We start from the raw sequence: 20,570 nt of genomic DNA, 5'->3' as shown, positions 1-20,570 counted from the left end.
GCAAGATTTTTCAGAATGTTTTTAAACTTTATGTACTTTTGTTCCAAGTGAAGAGTATGTCTAGTTTTATTTTATTTTCTTGTAGAGTAAGTTTTTGTGTTTCCTCTGGTTTTATGAGTACGTTCTCGAATTAAAGAATAAATAAATAAAAAATAAAAAATAAAGTATTAGTATTATTATTCACCTGAGTTAAATACAATGGCCTCTTCCCTTCTGTGGGGATCGATGACGTTATCAATTGAACAGTATAAGGCCTGCAATACACGGAATCTTCTGAATAGATGTCAAATTGTCTCCGTAAAAACTGGGGGAATAATCAAGGCTAAGATTTCTGACCAGAGCAGAGCAGAGCAATAAATGGTTTCACAACCTGGACGCTAAGGAGATGTCTGAGTTTCATGCTACCTCCCTACGGCATGCTGAAACATAGAATATCCAACTTGTCATGAATTTCAATGTACTGAAATTCTTTGTCAACGATACTAATGCACTGAACGCATACACAGGCTGTTTTGGCAAGCCGAATGCTGGACAGTTCAACATACGGAGGAGAACAAGACTCTAGTCGATATGCTGAACAAAAATACTGCCAAAATTATCAAAGTTAGCTACTGCCCCTGTATATGGCAGCTGAATGATAATACGTAATAGTAACAATAACCATACCAATGACAGAAAAGCCACTTTCGTATCTCAATATATAAGAGATTGAAATACAAGGTTTTGTCAGCAACTTTCTATCAAATAAAGGTCAGTGTGTCCCAATGTCAACAAGAAATCCATGGATGTCTGTATCCCTGACCTTTAATTCTTACAGCAATACATACATATAGGTACAAGACAAGCAATATTTTCAGACAACTGTCATGTATTGAAAGTTCTGTATTTAGTCATGTAATACAGATACTATTAAGATTCGGAGCAGTAACAGCCCTCGGGTCATTGTTTTACTCTTACCTAGTTGAACACTAGCTATTACTTTCTTGCCTTCAAATATTGGCAAATTTACACTTTCTTTCGTTATTCAAGACTTTGTTCGGTCATCCCCTACTTTATAACTGTTGAATGTGAATATTAAAAGTAGGTTCACAACATTATCTATGGTCGTCTAGGCATCAAGACGTTGTTTACTAAGGTACGCAATGAGCGTTGGTCACCCCTTTTGTCGTATTCATGCTATTTCCATAAGAGAGTACAATAAGAACGCTCTGAATACGTCAGTACAATGTTTTGTTAGAAGCAACCAATACCAATCTATCGATTTACGAGTACTCAAAAGGGCCAAAATGAATACGACAGTGCACATTTCCAAATGGGACATTGATTGGCTGTCGTGACCCTAGATGACCTGTTAGTCTGTGCATGATTACACATGTTAGAAGCACAAAAGTGTTCAGCCCTGGCAGCGGTAACGAGGTGCCCCTCCCGACTTCTTGTCGCGTCCTTCAACATGGCACAGCTATTCATTGGCTCATATGAAATCCTTGTAATAATTAAATTCATTATTTCTATGAGAGAATTTTAAAATTATAATACTTTGTCGTAAAGACACATTGTGATGTGGTAATTATTTAGTGGTCCCACTTTCTCTGGATGATTGATGGCCGGAATTTTATTTAGTCTGCAAGCCTTTAAGTCCGTCGGTCTTAGTGCAGCAGCAATCAAATCGACCGAAAAGCAAAATTGCAAAATGGGTCAAATTTACAACCAAATGCAGTTTAGTATATCGAAAAACTGATACATGAAGAACAACGGTAAAATCGATGTGACACAACACTAAAATCTATGTGGACAACAAATTTGTAGTTAAATTTTATGATGAAAGACTGTGCAATTATAAGCTAGGCGGTGATAGAGGAATCAACTCCGTCTGCAAAAGTTGAAACATTGTTTAGCAGGAGGTCAGACGCTGGCGCCAGTGTCTGTGGATCGGGTGGTTTTGTTTTGACTACGTCTGACTTGCTGCTAGACAATGTTGCAACTTTTGCAGACGGAGTTGATTCCTCTATTACTGCCTAGCTGATAAGTTCCTTATAAAATGTAATTAACATACTGTTGACCTCATCGATTATAGTGTTGTGTCACATCGATTTTACTGTTGCCCATATCAGTTTTTCGATACACTAAAATGCATTTAATTGTAAATCATACCACATGAAAGGGGTGACGAAATATCTGTATTGTATATAGGTGTTCTTAAAAACATATAAAACATCTAGGATATATGTACGGCACCGTAAGACAAATGAATCCTATCGTAAAGTTGGTTCAAAAGATGAAGTACTACGTTTGTATCAGGCATAGGACCAAATACGCTTTTAGTCATCAGTTGCCGAGATTTTTAAAACTTGTACTGAAACGCGAAAATGTCATGAATTCCAAATCATTCTTAGAGCGTGTAGGTGCTGTAGTATGATTTAGCAAAGCTGCTAGGTCGCAGGAAGTTTCTGTACGATCACCGATGATACGTATCTCTGAGACATTACAACTACGTATGTGGCTGATACTTGAGGTGTTGGAAATCCACCATTCTACGATTAAACATACCTTGGCTGACTTTATACCCTATCTGTTTAGCAAGACAACAAACTCTCGAGGGTTCGATAGTTCGAGTTATAAACCATACCTAAACGCCCACTTGCACTCCTTTATCATTAGAACAAATTAAATAGAGTGTGCGCTGATTACGAATAGGGCGATAAACTATAATGAAAATATTCTCGTCCTCTGAAAATTGAATAAATTTATTTAACTTCAATGTTTTCAAACTTTAGTGATTGCCCTACAAGTGATCACAAAATCTGCCTGTTATTACAGCGACAGGGAAGATACGTCACTCCGTGTTCTCAATTTAACACCGTCTCAATCATTGACAATGATACATCAAATGCAACTTGCCCGAAGTTCTTAATTCAATTGTAACAATTCCTCACGGCAAGGAAAAATTCAATATCGCTGTTACTAGTACTTCTCCAAAGGACAAATAATGAATTCTCTTTTTTGCTGAAAACAGCTAATCACGAATTATATTATTATTTATAATAATAATTACAAAAACAGAAGGGATATTCTGCCCATCTTTCTCAGATTGCGAAGTTGAAAATTCCGACAAATAAAACCGGATGAGTCATCGATACTGAACTGCTTCCCGGGTATCTGAATAACTGCGAAATGTTATTTTCTTCTCAACCTAAACAGACAAGAAACCTGAAATGAAAACACTGGACTTTTCTTGGTAAATGTCTGTCACGTTGGTTAGTCTGCAAATCTGTGTCATATTTGACATATCACCATGATCCAAATATCGTGTAGTTTCTCAGGTATCTTCTAAAACACGGGGAAACATTACCACTTTGGTCTCCGAGGGCTGCTGCAAGGGGGGACCATCATTATAAACTTAAATTTATAAAGATCGCACTCTTCCATGGGTAGCCGCAAACGTAGCAAAATAATACAGCAACATAAAATGGACCGATCTATGACTTTCTACACGACTCACATTCTGCGTCTTATTAAATGACACATCTCCGTACTGAATGTATCATGGTCCTAACGACAACAAGCGAGAAATCACACACATTACCCGGTTCCAGTCATTTTTATGAAAAGAGCCATTGATCGGTATTTTCAACAATTCCTCGAAGCGTACAATAACACTAGAAGTCCAAATGACCAAGACTTTTAATTTTTCGAAAAAGAAAAGAAGTATTGCTCCCTTGTTCACATTCCTGGTAATTACAGAGAAAGCTATTCTCAGAAAGCTTCGAATACATCAATAGACTGTGTTATTCAGAAGCGTTCAAAAACAATCCAGTACATGAGTATGAGTTCGTTTCGAGTAGACGCCTCGGCCATCAACCACAATCCTCTGTACTTTTTTGCAATTTATGACGTTCACCATCACATATTACAGAGAGACTTCTGAAGGTGAGTAAATGTTTGTGACCGTTCAAACTTCAAATGACACTTCTGATCCGTCACTACATAAATTTCACCCACACCGCACCATTTTTCACGTTTGCAATAGTGTGAGTGCTATGGAGCCATTCAATGGGCGTGCAGGAAATGAGGGTTCTTGAAGGTGGTACACAGATTGCAGCGAACAACAGCTCGTTCCCTTTATGTGATGTCTGGCTGCTGCATACGTCTAGTATGCCTAAGAGTGTACGGCTCTAGTGGTATTCATTCGGAAATCCTGTGTGCTTGTGTTAGGTATATAAAGAAAACAGTCATCTTGGATATTTGCACAGTAAATACTCGCAAAAGATTATATTCAAAATACGCTATGGCTATATGTAGTGTATTATTCATATAGCACAGTTTACACACGCCGTCGCCCGATGACACTTTCTATCCCAGACAGACTATTCTGAACAGATTGAGAAAATCCCCTTTCGCTTACATTGTCTGGAGCGAGCCGAATCTTGTTTTGTTTGACTCAGTAGCAGATCGAAAAAAGGGACATAATAGGATGAAACAAATAGCAATTAATAAAATCCAGTTCATAAACCGGGAAATGTTAATTCACATAGTGTATAACTTGGAAGTGAATTTCAAGTTCTCCTAACCAAGCAGTAAGGAGATCGCATGAATTCAAAACGCGTGGCTAGGTTCTGTTCGGCCTACCATGATGCACATTGCTACTTCGAAATTTGACGCAGAATCCGACCCATATTTGACACACAACGCTTGTAATGCTACAGAAAAACAACGGATTCATAATGTTGAGATCTAAATATTAGTTTCAAACTTTTAAAGACTTTTCAACAGTGATCCGGACCGTTTAATCAATCCCTTCCCTTATGACTCCATATTCGAACACGTTGATGAACGAATCTGATTCGAGCTGAACGCTGACACTAGCAAAGATCCACTAGCAGTTCGGAGAATTTGAAACGAAAGTAATAGAAACTTCTCCGATTCTACGAAACAGGAGATATAAAATGAAATGTGGTCATCGTCAGTTTTTTTTAACACAACAGTTTAACAGTCCGGGTTATGTCCATATAGAGGATAGTAGGAAAAGCCAATGGCGTACCGTATATGTAATGAGGTTAAGGCAAGAACCAATCACATACAGTATATGTAATGAGGTTAAAGGTTAAGTGGGTTCACTTTGAAATGTTATGCTGAGATCGCGTTCTGACCTGACAGAGCCACCGTCACCGATCGAGTGAGAATGTTGGCTACCCGGAGGTGTTTAGTCAATTTGCGACGTTCTACCGTGTTAAAAATTGTAAGGATTTCTTCAGAAATAGATTTCTGAGTTTTTTTACCCTAAACCATGTTCGGCAAAGAGTTATCGGACGTTTTTCGTACTTTTTACCAGCTTCTGGTTGACTTCTCGGCGATTGATCCGGCGCGCGTTTTTCTGAGCGAATGGTCAATCGTACCGGGAAATGCATGGTGATCGAAAAAATCGTGCTCCATCGTGCTCCGATCATTGACAAGAACAGTTGACCCATCGTTGCAAAGCTTGAAACATTCTCCATGCTACAGATGGAAAGGTTAAATTAAATTTGACCAAAAATAGGCGATATTTGGCGACAAATAACTTGCTGTAAATTTACAAGGGTCAAATCCTGATTTCTAGGAGCGGTACCTAGCCAGGAAAACGATCCAAAGAAGTAATATTCGATATAATAACCACCAGTGTCAGTCGCCATCTCGACCATACTGAACATTGTGCATAACGTCTACATCTAAAAACTACCTAGTGCTAAAAATAAAGGGTGAAATCTGGCCGAAAGTTCCGAACTCATTACAATCTGCGAGCCAAGGATTGCAGGGTTAATTATTCATGACGTTGGCGGCGGCAGGTTTGCTGATTGGTCAATCGTAATATCCTCTCTATGGACATAACCCGGACTGTTTAATGTGAATTTCAGTCATTAATTCCAATTATGTCAGAGACGCACATACTGCAGCAAGAGATCAAAGATGCTGAATGTTATGTAGCATTTTCTTCAGAGAAGTTTTACTCCTCAGATATGAAGTTTGAGGTTTTTGTCTTCCTTTTTTGGTGCGGCTGAATCATGATGACGATGCACAGCTGCTAGACTGAATTCGACTGAATTCCAATGTATTCTCGTACGTCTACTCAGCATTTATGTCAGTATCAGTGCCTCAGAATCTATTATAGGGCTTAAAGCACATACACGGTGATTTGTGTAATGTCTAGATATTTCTATATATCAAAACGACTCTCTGCTTTAACTTGGCTTTTCGTCAAAGTCAACAATATTTGGGAAGTAATACTATACTTGATAGGTTTTTTCTCAAAAAGTGGGGTACAATAACATTTCTCTTTTATTTCTCGGTATTTCCGCAGTCATTTTTCTTAGAAGCTATGAATATGCAAATAACTGAACTCGGAAGCACCCCTAAGCTGGGCAACACATGTAATCAACTGAAACGAAAGCTATGGATACAGAAAGACGCTATGAAGTTATGCTGCTTGGCAGTTTTAACACGTGGACAATGTTGAAGGAACGTTGAGTTACATCGACCGGTGGTCAAATTCTGTGTGTGTCTCTGTTAAAATTGTAAAAACTATCCACTGAAAAGTGTCGGTTAACATTTTTTGAATCAATTAAGTGACCCTCATAGTCAGATAGTAGGCCTAGTATGTTTAAAAACCATGATCCCTTTTGCAATTTCCAATTTCACATGATACCGCAATGCCCACCCCTGGGTGTCCCCGGTGATAGTAACAGATTGCCGAACGTCCCCGGGCCCCGGTAGGTCGGCGGTTTGCAGTCATAGTGCAGTAACTGAAAGCTCCCGCACTGCAGAGAACATGTCAGGTCACAGTGTAATATACAAAGAGTTAGAGGTGCTGGCACAAATAAGTTATGCTGCAACAACCGGTCGGCCTTCACTCCACTCGACGTCGCGTTCACACCCTCACCTGCTGGGGACGTCTGCAGCCTACCGAGTGACGTTCACTTTGATCTACATAGTCTGTAGGCTTCCTATCGGGACGGCATACTTTCAGGAATTTTAAATGCACGTGAGTTGCGATTATTATCTTCACTCGAATATTTTAAAATGTCCTTGCACTCACGAGCGTTACGTGTAAATCACGAAGAAACTGGAAATCCCTGTTTTTCTGATATATATTATAATGCACAGTCGCTTGTGAATCGATGCACGACGGCAACTGTGTGATATGCATTAGAAATGAATACCGCTCAGCGGCCGTCGCATATCGATTCACAAGCGACTGTAATATAATGTATGACTGCATTGATTGCTGTAGGCTAGTAGTCTGAACGGAAGAATCATAGACAGTGTCTTGATCAATTGCGATTCGTTTTCTGCTTCTGAGCATTATAAACCCACAGACTCTCATGCGCACGCTCTATTCAGTTCATCTCATCAGCCCCGACGATGCAAGGGATGTATTCCCTTTTTACAATTTATTTGCGCTCGACACATTTCCTCAGATCAAAAGGACTTTTAGCACCCGTTAGACACTAGTACATGCAAGTACTTTGTTCATTGCACGGGGTTATCCTTACTCTGTATAGCCTATTTGACAAAGCTAAGCAGCGCGTCAAACCATTAGCAGAAGAAAAAGCATTTTAATTAACGGAGTGTCCATTTCCACTCCAATATCAAAGACCGGCTCGTTCATTCCATTATAACTAAATCGACACCGCACAACCGGCATATTATCATGTGGTTGTCGAATTTGCAGCACCTGTCCTAACATTTTTACTATAAAACTAAGGTTTCCGACGAGCTGAGATGCACGTCGGCCAATACGTTGTTTACTGTACTAAATGTAAACGCTGCAGCATGCTATTATATTGTCGAACATCTTTGCACTAATACTGTGACCGACAGAAAAAACTTGCATATTACGGCGGTGGTCAAGAAACATCTCTGAACACCACCCCGTCGCGGCCGGTCTGGTGTGATATATACCAGTTGCTGCAATCATTTCCACGAACGACTCTACCCGTCACAAACTCGAACAGGCCACAATTGTTAAACTAGACACTCTAGCACCAGCTGCTTTAAATGTTCAATTAAACTCATTCGATCTTTCCAGTAGTTGATTGGTTGTTGTTTTTTAATCCTTGTATTTCAACGTTACTCCAATGTGTTTTAGTGCTGACGAAGGGTTGAACCAGAAATGTCCGTGTTTTTATCCTTTGCATTTTTACAAGTGTTTTACTTCCCGCTGGTCGGTCAGTATTTTCTTGAATGATATGGCTCAAATCCTGTGGAGCGATACATGCACTTCAGCTCACAAGAGACTATTGCCTACTATATCTGTCCAACTCTAAAGTGTAAGATATTACACATTACCGCCTTGAAATTCTTAGCAAACACCAGAAAACTAAGACAATATCACACTGCCTCTAAGCTTTACTGTGAATCATCTTTAACGATACAAGACCGTATTGTGGTCAAATGTGCCCGGATAATCGCCTAGTTCTTTTTGTTGTTGTTGTTGTTGTCATTGTTGTGTTTTATTTATTTTTGTACATTTTTGTGAGGAGAGAAATGCTCGAAGTCGTTTTCATCTTCCCTGTAAATTCACACGATGTTGAGCTAAGAAGAGAAGCCGAACAGTCGGTGACAGGCACTCGCAAATACGACGTGAATTCGAAGAATTCAAACCGAAAGTGAATGAATGGACTTAATTCTACGAAAAAGATAGATGGTGTCACCTGTTTTACAACATTTGTGATCAAAGAACTTTTAAATCGGCTACAGTCGATACATGAGAGGTTCTTCGTTTGCAAGCAAAATGCGTTAATCGCTGTATCCTACTCTGCGAAACATGCACAGGACTAAAACGAAAGTCAAATTTCAGCGATGGAACGTGAACAAGCATCCGAATATGTTAATATGAATTCCTATATGCAATTTAACCTAAAATGATAGATACAGTCGCATATGTGAAGAATTGCTCAGGAATTACGAAAATGGTCCAAATTATGTTTATATTAGTATTTCATTTGCCCGACGTATGCGTGTGTTATGTATATGTATGCATGTGTGTGTTGTAAATGAGTGACTTCCATTTCTCACTTAGTGTCGACTAGCATGCACTTGTCACATTGATATAGAATAGACGAGCATCAATCTACATGTTTAAGACGGGATTCCTGCCTTTACGGGCTGATTTTGACTTGTAAGACTTTTTACCTCCTCCCTCGTAGTGGAGGGGTTAAATGTGGTAAGACACCACAGCTATGGGCCTACAGGTAGGATTGACCCTGCCCTTCGTATGATTGACATCTTCACGTTCAATCTGAATCAATTTGTAGCTAGGGAAGATATTATGAAACCACAAGTATATTAAGCATATTGTTGGAAAGTGGCAAGTGTTCTTACATCATCCTAAAATTTACATATGACTCTTTCTTTTTTCCAAGTGGCTTCCCGGAGAAGATTAAATTCGACTGTTTACTCGGCTTGAACGGCCTAGTGTAGAAGAAACCATGTCTTCAAGTGAAGGTAAGGACAATGGCTCTGCAAAAATCATAAAACATATATCCATTGATTTGTTTAAGCATAACTAGGCCTTATCTTGGCAACCTGAATTTTTGTAAGCTGTTTTTTATATAATTTCAAAATGTGCTTTCTTTAACTCTGTCAGGGACGTCCGGTGTTATGTTTATTCTAATTCGTGTTTCCTAGTTTAAAAGCACACAATCAGACACTGTGGACTTATAAAAAGTCCATTGATTTTCTACTCGTTCTTCTTGTGATGTGTTTCTCTTTCAATTTTCACATGCGTGAATTATTTGTAACCTTGTGATCAAATAACCTGAATTATTTTATAGCTTGAAAAATATCGAGTAAATGTTCCTTGTTATCATATGCTTTGATCAGTTTGTAATTTCAACATTATTACCCTTGCATTCGATAATGTATGAAATGGGTTTTTCTATCATTGTTCAGTAGCATTCGCGATATTGTGTAATGGTGTAAGGGGATTTGTGATTAAATGAATAAAATGAACCAATTTTGAGTCACTTGGAGAGTTGGAATATATCGAGATTCACTATTCTGCAAACAGAAGAAGTAAATAGCATCGTTGTGGGTACAACTATCAGAGTCATAAATCATCTTCTATTATACATCTTCTATGCAAGTTGTATTTTCACCAGCCTCACTCAATATAGTGCATTTGAATTTCCAAATTACACAACTAAACAATTGTGTTGGCTTCTTTCCAAAATGGCGACGTTTTCAAGCCTCAAAGATTCTCTCACTCATGCATGCAAAGACAGAGAACAGGAAAGTCCGATGATTAGAACGTGAAATGACCTAGGTGACTAGGGAAAAATACTGACTAATAACAATACGATATTTGGTTGGTTTGTTGTTTGTTGTCAATATGCGGAACCTGTTGATCCCAGGCGTGTGGCCTCTGACCTATGTATAACAATTGTAATTTCAAAGGATAACAAAAGACAGAAACACCTCACGATCTTTTTAACACCTTAGTTATTCCACAGTAGCCCGGGATCGGGAATAACCAGTTTCTCTACTGTACTGTCTATGGTTATTCCCAACCCCGGGCCTTTTTCCGGCCAGGGTTTAAATTCAAGACGCTGAGATCAAAATGTTGTGAAGTTTTAATTTAAATCAGAGCACGAAAGGGTTTTAAGACTACCTGTACAAGAAACTATCAGACGTCGTATGTGTTATTTGACCTCAAGTTCACGAACTAAGTAGATGAATTACATTTAGGGCTAACCCAAATACTGCTTGTCAAAACCAACCCAACGTTTGTGGTACTAAAAATCCCTAGCTAAGTGAAACAAGAATGACTATAAAAGCCTTTTTTTGTTTGTCTTGCGTTCTTCATTTTTAGACACTTTTTAGGAGCCAAAGCCCTACGGGACTTGGCCCCTATTGTATTTACTCTGGGTCACTTCAACTTCCTCTTCTTCTTTTTCCGTAAATTCTTTGCAAAGCTAGATCTCCAAAACGTTGCACGCAGCCTTTTCAAACTTGTTGGGCGTATTAGGCATACTGAGTATTGGCGCACCTGAGCCTTCATATTTTGATTGGTCGCATGACCTGGCTGTTAATTTTTTAATTCAACCGAATTTGCATAACAATTGAAAAATTAAAAATCTGTAAAGAAACTTTTTAGACCATACTACCTAGATGCTACATATCAACTTTGAAGGTTATTGACCATACCGTTTTTGAGAAGATTTTTAAAGTATTATTTTTCTGAATTTAAATGACCTTTGACCTCTATACCTGTGCACCCCCTCTCGCGCTCTCTACTTCGGGTGTTCTAACTACTTTACTTTAAAGACACAAATTGAAACACCTTTCCTATTGCATAAGACTTCACCATTGCACACATCAATTCCTCAAACTTTTCTACACAAGAGAGGTTACAACCTCCTCTGACATTTTCCCCGTCAGCCTCTCCCGTGTTCTCTCCCCAGTACCTTCAAATTCTGCCCTGCCAGATATCTTTGTGAAACCCCTGTCATGATACCCGTTCAAAGTAAACAATACTGTGTAGTTGGATACTGGTTAAAGCGTGAGATTTTATATCTACATTTTGTTGAGACTTTGAATTAATTTCATTTTGTTGGTTTCACCTTTCACAATCGTCATGAGATAACTGATGATAATCCAGCAGGGTACACAAGGATATGAAAAGTTTTTACTATTGCTGTATTTTTGTAAATTTTACAATAACTTGTCTTGACATTTATTAAGTTTCGAAATGGGGGGGTTTCAGTCAAAATTTCTGTGTTAGAGAGGGGGGTTACTCAAATTCATCAAGGTTGGCAGGGGGGATTAATCGAAATTTCAGAGTTTCCGATTTAATTCCTCTACCACCAGGCCGTAAATAATGACGGCCCCGTAAGTCACTTAAAAACTATCGTTTCATATGAAATAATGGACGATAATTTAGTAAGATACAAATTGTCCATCAGATTTGAAGTTACAGCATATATTGTACCTATAGTCTAGTGGAGACATCACAATAAAAAAAGGTAGAGTACATCCCAATTCTTTAGTTAATGATGACCGCTTTAGTACTAAGCTAAGTTGTTACAATTTTTGTGACCTTGACCCTCTACAGGCTGTAATGTTTATGAAACATTCGCATACACATACTCACTGTCGTACATCGCACACAAACTTTATCGAACATCGCTGAACATGTTTCTTTTGATAGTTGATCAAAAGAATCTCTGTGTAGCAGTGTTCAAAGTTGACAACATTTACCATTTATTGAGTTTGGTTGCGCAGACTGCTTGATTTCCAATTGCATGCACATATGTTTGCGGGTGGATTAAATCAGTCAAAAACGCGTGTACATTTATTTCTTATGTAGAAACATTAAGCCAGGACTGCTCGTACAATTTCCCACACTCAGGAAAGTACAGTCGTAAACAGTATCATTGTACAGCTAGACCCTGGGCTTCTGGATCTTGGTAAAAGTACGAGCATATGATAACCCACTGATCCTAACATATGTAAATAGAAATCACTCTACTCCTTTCAGTAATGATAGTAACATGGTTTTCAAATTAGAATAAGTATCCAGTTGTAGATTGTTATTAGCAAATTTCGATTGCCATGGGAATATTAATTTGTAGCTGACTTTCCATTTTGCGAGTGATTTTCAGTGTTCGTGGAAATTTGTGGTCGTCAGGCTTTTAAGAAATAGGTATTCAAATTGACGCCTTCCAAGCCTAGTATCACAACAAAGGCTTTATGTAAATTACTTTTGAATTTTGTGTGAGTTGTGACTACCAGTGACACAGTTTTCAAAGGAACAAAAAAGACTCGGAAAGCAGAGTGTGGCATGACGCCTTGGTTATTAACGTTACGACTGGCAGGGCAGGGTTTGTCAATAGTGCTACTTTCCAGTAACATTACTTCTGGCGTTTTCACATAAATTTAGAGTAAGTTCGCTGAATCTGTCCATCAAATGCTACAGGATTACCATGTCCTACAATACCAGTTAAACTGAGAGAACAGAAGCACAGTGACATCGTATCAACTACTAAGATTACTACCCAGTTGATTTTACATTTCGTCGAATTTATCTTACAATTCACGATTAACAATCATTATGTTACAGCATTCTGCATCTCCACTGCTTGTGTATGTATTCTCAGAATCTTCACTTAACATGATAATTTGTTGATATTCTGGCAAACGATCTACAAGTACTAGTTCTGGAAGGCCTCAAAACAATGTGATATTCCTTTGTAGTTACGATTAGGTCTTCATATCCTAGCCAAACCTTATCACAGTATGGTTCATTTTTTTTCAGATGATGACTTCGGCCAGAAACTTCCACCACTGTATTTGTACTTAAAGAGAATTCTCGACAAATATCCGGAGGGTGGTCAGATTCTTAAGGTCAGTTTTCATATCTAGCATATGTAATGCGGAGGTCACGTTTCAGAATCAATGCCTTCATAGTACAGGAGATATGATAATTTGTTATAGATGCAGCAAAAAGGAACACTTGTATTTGTGCATAGTTAATTGACAATTCTTCAAGAAATATCAATATCACAGTAAAGTTAAATAGGCATCCTCGTAGCTGCATATTATACATCAAAAACGATAAGAAATTACACATGGTAATTTGCATGCTTATAAATATGAACTACTCTTTATAATCATACATTTATACAAGCTTGGCCATATTGTGACGACATCAATGAAGAGACACAAAAAAGTGTACAATTAGATTCAAAATGTACATTGATTTACACTGTTAGATGATTAATTCAATACAAAAAGTGCTTCCAAATACTTTTTGAAAGATGGTTCCTTATAATCAAAGCAAGTTTTAGGATTAATTTTACTGACCTTTCACAATTGTTTAGGAAATCATCCAAAATGCTGATGACGCTGGTGCAACTGAAGTAAAGTTCTTGTATGATGACTCAGACTACCCTGTTGACAATCTCTGGTCGGATGACTTAAAGAAGTACCACGGACCAGCATTGTATGCTTACAACAATACAACTTTCTCCGACCAAGATTGGTTAAATATTCAGAGACCCGAGCAGAGTGGTAAAAGAGAGGATCCACTGAAAGTTGGTAGATTTGGACTGGGCTTCAATTCCATCTACCACATTACAGGTATTGTCACGCACAGAAAATTCAGCAGTTAAATCATTTTCAATTGTATGATGAATTTACATGTGCATCTTCCCTTGGAACAAAAGTTGAGAAGACAATGATCTGTAGAATTTTTAAAGTCTTCTATACCTACTGTAGCCAACCACAAATGATGATGTTGTTCAAATGAATTTTAGACTGTTAACTGTGATTGTGTGTTACAATTTCAAATACATTAATGCAGTAAAATAATAAACCCAATAGAATTAAATATGTATTAATTGCATTTCCTTTCTTAATCTTTAGATCTACCAAGTGTTTTAAGTGGTAATTGGCTAGGTATATTTGATCCTCTGGAGAACATCTTCAGCTATGACCCATATAAGAAGAAGCAGTATACAAATAAACCGGGAAAGAAGTGGAAACTGAAAGGTGAGCTACTTGCACCTGATTGTATACCATACAGTGGTCAGTTTGCACCCTACTTGGGAGTGTTTGAATGCAATGAATCTTCCTTTGAAAGGGGCTACTTTGGTGGAACCTTATTCCGCTTTCCTCTCAGAAAAGAACCCTCTAAACTGAGCAGCAATGTCATATCCAAGGATCGTATTATGGGAAAGGATGGTTGGATCACAACATTCCAAGATGACATTGACCTTACACTACTCTTCTTGAAAAATATTGAAAGCATATCTATTTACGAGCGAAAGGGAAAATACGGAGAGGTAGAGTTGATTCAGGAAGCAAGAATCACTGAGACAACACGCCATCAATTGCGAGGAAGTAAAACAACATTCCTTCAGCAGGTGAAGCAAAACAAAGAATCGGGGCCTTTGTCTATGGAAATGGAGATAGAGGTAACAGAAAAGACGCACAAGGCAGTCAAAAGATGGATAGTGGTCCATCAAGTTAAGAAGTCAGGATTGTCAACAGAGTTAAAGAAGCTGTCTGAAGACAATGACTTGGGACTTATGCCCTGGGTAGGAACGGCTGTAGAAATGGTCGAAGCAAACACTGTTCACATCAGTGATGGAAGAATCTTTTGTTTCTTGCCTTTGCCTCCAAGTCAAAACACAGGTCTCCCAGTTCATATTCATGGATACTTTGGGCTTGGTGACAACCGTCGAAGCATTAAGTGGCCCGATGCAGAATCTAGAAATGACAAGACTGCCCGATGGAATCAACTTCTCACATGTGATGCAATCCCAGAAGCTTATGCCCATCTTATAATGACTGCAATCACTGTATTCAAGTGGAAGCCAGACTGTGTTTACAGAGCATGGCCTGATATCAAAAAGGTCATCTCAGTAGAGTGGCAACAAGTTTTCAAGAAATTTTTTTCTCTATTACTTGTGAAAGAGGTGTTCTACAGCAAGGTCTCAGGTGGTAAATGGTTGAAACTAGGTGATGCTGCTTTTGATCATCCAACATCATACAAAAACAAAGATAATCAAGAAGCTGTGGTTAAAACCATGCTTGACTGCTGCGCACCTGTTGTCACTTTACCGCCACATGTGATGAAGTGTTTAGAGCACTTTCGAGTTCACATTAAAAAAATCACACCACATCTTGTGAGACTCTACCTGAGAAAGAATACAAGAACATTAGAAAGCATGGATAGGAAGACAAAGTTGCAGCTTTTAGCCTATATCATTGAAGATGGATCGTATGCAGAATTAGAAGGGCTTCCTCTTCTTCCACTGGCAAATGGAAATTTCATTCCATTTTCCAAAAAGTTCCAAGCATCAAAGATTTTTATTGAAACGGAAGAGCACAAACAGTCTCTCCTTCCAAATATGGATGATGTTTTCTTGGATCCAACTCTTTCACATGACCTAAGACTTATGTTAAGGGAAGCCTGTTGTGGAACTCAGCTCACACTCCTGACTCCGACACATGTTCTTGATAATTTATCATCAGCATTGCCATACAACTGGACCACATCAAATGCCCAAAACACAGTCATTTGGCATCCAGACAAAAAAGGAGAACCACCTATAAACTGGTTAGGTGACTTTTGGTCATGGTTTGAACGGCAACGTGGAGTGGACACCTCTACATTAGAAGGACTTCCACTGATTCCTCTTGATGCTGATACATATTCTGGGCCCATCACTCTACTGAAACTTAAAAAAAATGGTCCATCAGCAATCTTCAAAAAAACATCCAGCTGGCAGTATCAGGCAGTTCTAAATGATGAAATCGCCAGTATCATTGAGAATATCGGTTGTTACATAGTCAGAAACCAGCAAAGTTATCTATCCCAGTCTTCACTGGGTAAATACATAGCATCTCCTGATGTTGATGGTGTTCTCAAAGTCCTGAAGTTTGCTGGACCATTGAAGATTACTCAGCTCATAAAGAATTGTCCTCAGCTTTCAAAACAACTCTCAAAATATTTGAGTAAACTTACAAATCTATTAGCTGATGACTTCACATTCCTCAAGCAACTACCATTGTGGGAATGTACAAATGACAACTATCCAGTTTCATTGAACCAATGCAACATGGTTACTCCAAACAACTATTTAGAGTTACCATGTAGAAGAGTGAAACAGTCCCTCCTTGTGTGCGATGAACACAGTGTTTTACAGTTTGCACTGAGTCTTGGAGCTATACAAATACCATTTCATAAATACCTGGAGCAGTATATACTACCAGGCCTTGAAAGTGGGTACTATAGTGAGACAGAAAGCAAAGGGATAATGGAATGGATCACCAATCATTCAGAGTATGATGACATTGTAAAGAGACACAGATGTATACTAACCAAATGTGGTTCCTTGTGAAACCATGTGATGCCATTGACCCAAATAGCATTCAACTTGTGCTTCTTCTCGGTGATCAATGTGTACCAGCCGAGCACTACTATGAAGGACGTCTACTGAAGCATATCAGAAGAATCGGTATGAAAGCGGAAGACAGTATCAGTTCCACAGAGCTATACAACATAGCCAAGAGGTTAGACTCGTGCAAAACTCAGCAGATGAAAATAATGTGAGAAAAGGGGGTGCTTTGTTGAAGTACCTTGAAAAATACAGCTGGAAATTGAAGGAGCAAGTGGATGTGCAACGAGTAAGAAAATCTCTATCTCAAAGAATTATGTCCCTGGCATGGATACCCTGCCTGGATCATAAACCAAGCTGGTATATGAACAGTATTGAATGGTTTGGAGAGCAAAACAACAACAATCTAAAACTATTCTCACCAAAAGATGTAACCATTTTTGAAAATTCAATGTTAATTGGAGGAGTAATGCCAATAGTAAAAATGACACACCTGAACAAGCATTTGACGAACACATTTAGCTGGACCCATCCACTTGATGGCAAAAAGTATGAACATGTCAGATGTGTTGTGCGGCAGCTAAAGATGATTGTAAGTACCACTAAAGAGCAACAGCAACCAAATCTTAGACAAATACAAGACACCGTGATTGAAATTTACAAGTTTCTAGCAACATCAAACATCGAAATAGTGAAGCTCTTCATCTATGATGATTCTGCACTTGGTAACTTTGAATGGGTTTGGCACGGCAAAGGATTCACCAATCAAGACAAGGTGGCACTGACACAAAGCTTGGATGTTGATCTACAGCCATACCTCTGCATTCTTCCAGTAGAACTAGCAAGTGAATTTAGAACTTTCTTCCAAGCAATGGGAATACATGATAAGTTTAGTTCAACAGTCCTATCAGATGTTTTAAGAAGTATAAAAGACAGCAATTTTGACAAGGTATCACCTGAAAAATATCATGCTGACCTTAACTTAGCCTGTGCAATACTCAAGGCTATCTCAAGCAGTGGTCCTGTTGATGATGAACTTCATCGCAATGTTTTGGTACCTACAAATCAGTCACAGGATGGCAACTTGGAAATGATGCCTGCTAGCAATTGCTTTTACAGAGACAGAGAATGGCTGACAGAAAAACTCGCAGATGATAATTACAGCATCATTCATGAAGATGTACCCAATGTAACAGCAAGAAATTTGGGACTCAGGCCACTCAGTCAGCATGTTGCGCCAACAGATGGTCTAGGATATGACCTTGCAGGTCCACATGAAACTGTAATAAATGCAATCAAACGCAACCTTGATATGTACAAAGAAGGTGTTGGAATTTTCAAGGAGCTTATTCAGAATGCAGATGATGCTGGGGCTTCAGAGGTAAAATTTTTGATTGACCAAAGATCAAATAAGCAAATACAAGAACGGTTACTTGATCCAGAAATGAAACACTGTCATGGACCAGCTCTATGGGCATACAACAATGCTCTGTTCACTGATGATGATATTAAGAACATATGTGATATAGCAGCAGCTTCAAAGAAGGAAAAACGTGAGAAAATTGGACGTTTTGGCCTTGGTTTTACATCCGTCTATCATGTAACTGATGCACCAAGTCTCATCAGTGGTCCTTATATAATGATGTTTGATCCAAGACTTATTCACCTCAGATCTCGCATCCATAATCCAGCCCAACCAGGAGTAAAACTTGACCTGAGGAATCAACGTCACAGGCAAACAGTTGCAACATATCCTCATCAGTTTCAGCCATATTACAGAGTCTTTGGATGTGATATCACAAAGGATAACTACTATGAAGGAACTTTATTCCGTCTTCCGTTGAGAACCGCTTACCAGGTTAGCCATGACACTGACAATTTGATATCAGATAAAATATATCAAGACGAGACTGCTCTACAAAAGCTTGTTCTGTCCCTGGAAAAGTCGGCACACACTCTCCTCCTGTTTACTCAAAATGTAAAGAAGTTGTCAGTTTTAAAATTGAAAAGTGGTAGTCATGATGGCAAGGATGCTGTAGAGATATTTTCCATAAATGTGACTTTGGTACAGCAGCTACCAAGATGTATAGACCCATGAGTCAGTACTACATCTGACACCCTTACAGGAACAGGCTAACATCCTTAAAGCAACTTCACATTGGATGGAACAGAGTAAGGAGAGCCCTCCTGAATCAACACACTTGGTTGCAATCAAGATTACATCAAAACTTTCGAAGTCTACTAAGAAAAGTACTTTGAAGCAACATTGGTTGGTAAGTTCCTGTGCAAGCAATGGTGTATCACTTATGCTAGCCAATCAGCCAGAAGGTCGCCTGCAAGGTGTTTTGCCATGTGCTGGTGTTGCAGCTCTTATGAAACAAAGTGAAGATGGATTGATACCCGATCCTGTTAAAGGGCAGCTTTTCTCTTTCCTGCCTTTAGCTGTACCAACAGGACTTCCTATTCATTTCAACGCATCCTTTGCACTTCAACCAAACAGGCGGCACATATGGAGCAAGGCTACACAAATACATGATGGCAGTGAATGGAGAGAATTTGAAGCAGAATGGAACCATGATCTAATGGCAGATGTCCTGTGTAAGGCATTCATCAATCTACTAACAGATTTGGCTGGTATGCATGACCTGGTTGGCAAGTATGACTTCCAGATCCTATGGCCAAAGTTGGATAAATGTGAGAGTGATTTTCATCCTTTCCTTATGGCATTCTATCAGAAGGTTTGTGGTCCAGCTGATTTGCAGCCAGCAGTTATCTACAATGAGTCAAAATGGGTTACACTAACACGATGCCTCTTTGTAGATGAAGATATCAGTCAGTCAAGAATAAGAAATGAAGCAATTACTTTGCTGAATCAGCAGTTATATCAAAAGAAGGTTGTAACCTTTAATGAGGCTATCACAAGGAGTATTAGAAAGTCAGGTGCTGCAGATCTTCTGGACAAAAACACCTATGACATCAGAAAATTATATACAGAAGTATTTTTTGACTGTGTCGATGATCTTTCATATGATATACGCAATCCTCTGGTCACTTATCTTTTGGATATCCGTATGGGTGCACAACAAATCAGATTATTTGATGATCTCCTGAAGAATGTTGAATGCATTCCTGTGTCACCGGATGGTTTGTCAGTGGACAAACCATGCAATCTTGTACATCCGGAATCTCTTGTTGGGGCACTTTTCAAGGATAGTGATGGACGTTTTCCCTATGCCAAGGAGCTGCAAATGTTCAAGCAAGAGAGACTCTTGTCATTGACTGAACTTGGAATGGCAACAACAAGACTTTCTTGGGAAGACATTTGTGAGAGAGCTAGTTCAGTAGTTGATGTGTTAGATACTGATGGCCTCACAGCAGCTGTCGAGCGTGTGAAAATAATTCTCAAAGTAATGAACAAAGTTATCACGTCTGGATGTGAACCAAGTGTGGATGAAAAAGCAAAGTTATCCAACATAGTCTTTCTTCCAGTTTTACAAAAGCCACGGGACTATCCATTAAAGTGGTGGGCTAATAAACGCAATATTCTGAATGGTAGGAGGCTATATGGATGTAAAGCTGTCAATGTCGTTGGATCTGTAGCTGCGGTACTGGATGAACACCTGCTCGACAGAACCTTACTTACAGACGATGTAATGGATATACTTGGCATAAAAACTGAAGTGCCGGTCAGTG

General features: G+C 38.8%; 2 protein-coding genes across 5 annotated transcripts in view; both read left to right on the top strand.

Moving 5' to 3' along the window:
- The window catches only part of LOC139131394 (sacsin-like), a 72,365-nt gene extending 55,485 nt beyond the window's left edge, over positions 1–16,880 (top strand). For 2 of the 4 annotated variants that reach the window (XM_070697419.1, XM_070697423.1), the window contains exons 2-5: positions 9,396–9,477; positions 13,289–13,377; positions 13,854–14,112; positions 14,398–16,880. In XM_070697419.1, coding sequence (XP_070553520.1) covers positions 9,462–9,477; positions 13,289–13,377; positions 13,854–14,112; positions 14,398–16,880 — 2,847 coding nt within the window. In that variant the 5' untranslated portion in view covers positions 9,396–9,461. Of the gene's footprint in view, positions 1–3,831; positions 3,928–6,681; positions 7,013–9,395; positions 9,478–13,288; positions 13,378–13,853; positions 14,113–14,397 lie in introns of those variants that run through there. The other 2 variants (XM_070697421.1, XM_070697420.1) reach the window with 2 other exon arrangements.
- A 481-nt stretch (positions 16,881–17,361) lies between these two features.
- On the top strand, positions 17,362–19,724 carry LOC139132214 (sacsin-like). The gene is made up of 3 exons (XM_070698604.1): positions 17,362–18,735; positions 19,004–19,615; positions 19,698–19,724. Exons 1-3 carry the CDS (start codon positions 17,362–17,364, stop codon positions 19,722–19,724), a joined length of 2,013 nt encoding a protein of 670 aa, XP_070554705.1.
- The last annotated feature ends 846 nt before the right edge of the window (positions 19,725–20,570 follow it).

This window comes from Ptychodera flava, chromosome 4, assembly GCF_041260155.1.
Source record: "Ptychodera flava strain L36383 chromosome 4, AS_Pfla_20210202, whole genome shotgun sequence".
Taxonomy (NCBI): domain Eukaryota; kingdom Metazoa; phylum Hemichordata; class Enteropneusta; family Ptychoderidae; genus Ptychodera; species Ptychodera flava.
Note: the sequence above shows the minus strand (reverse complement) of the source record. Positions and strands in the feature narration are given on the sequence as shown.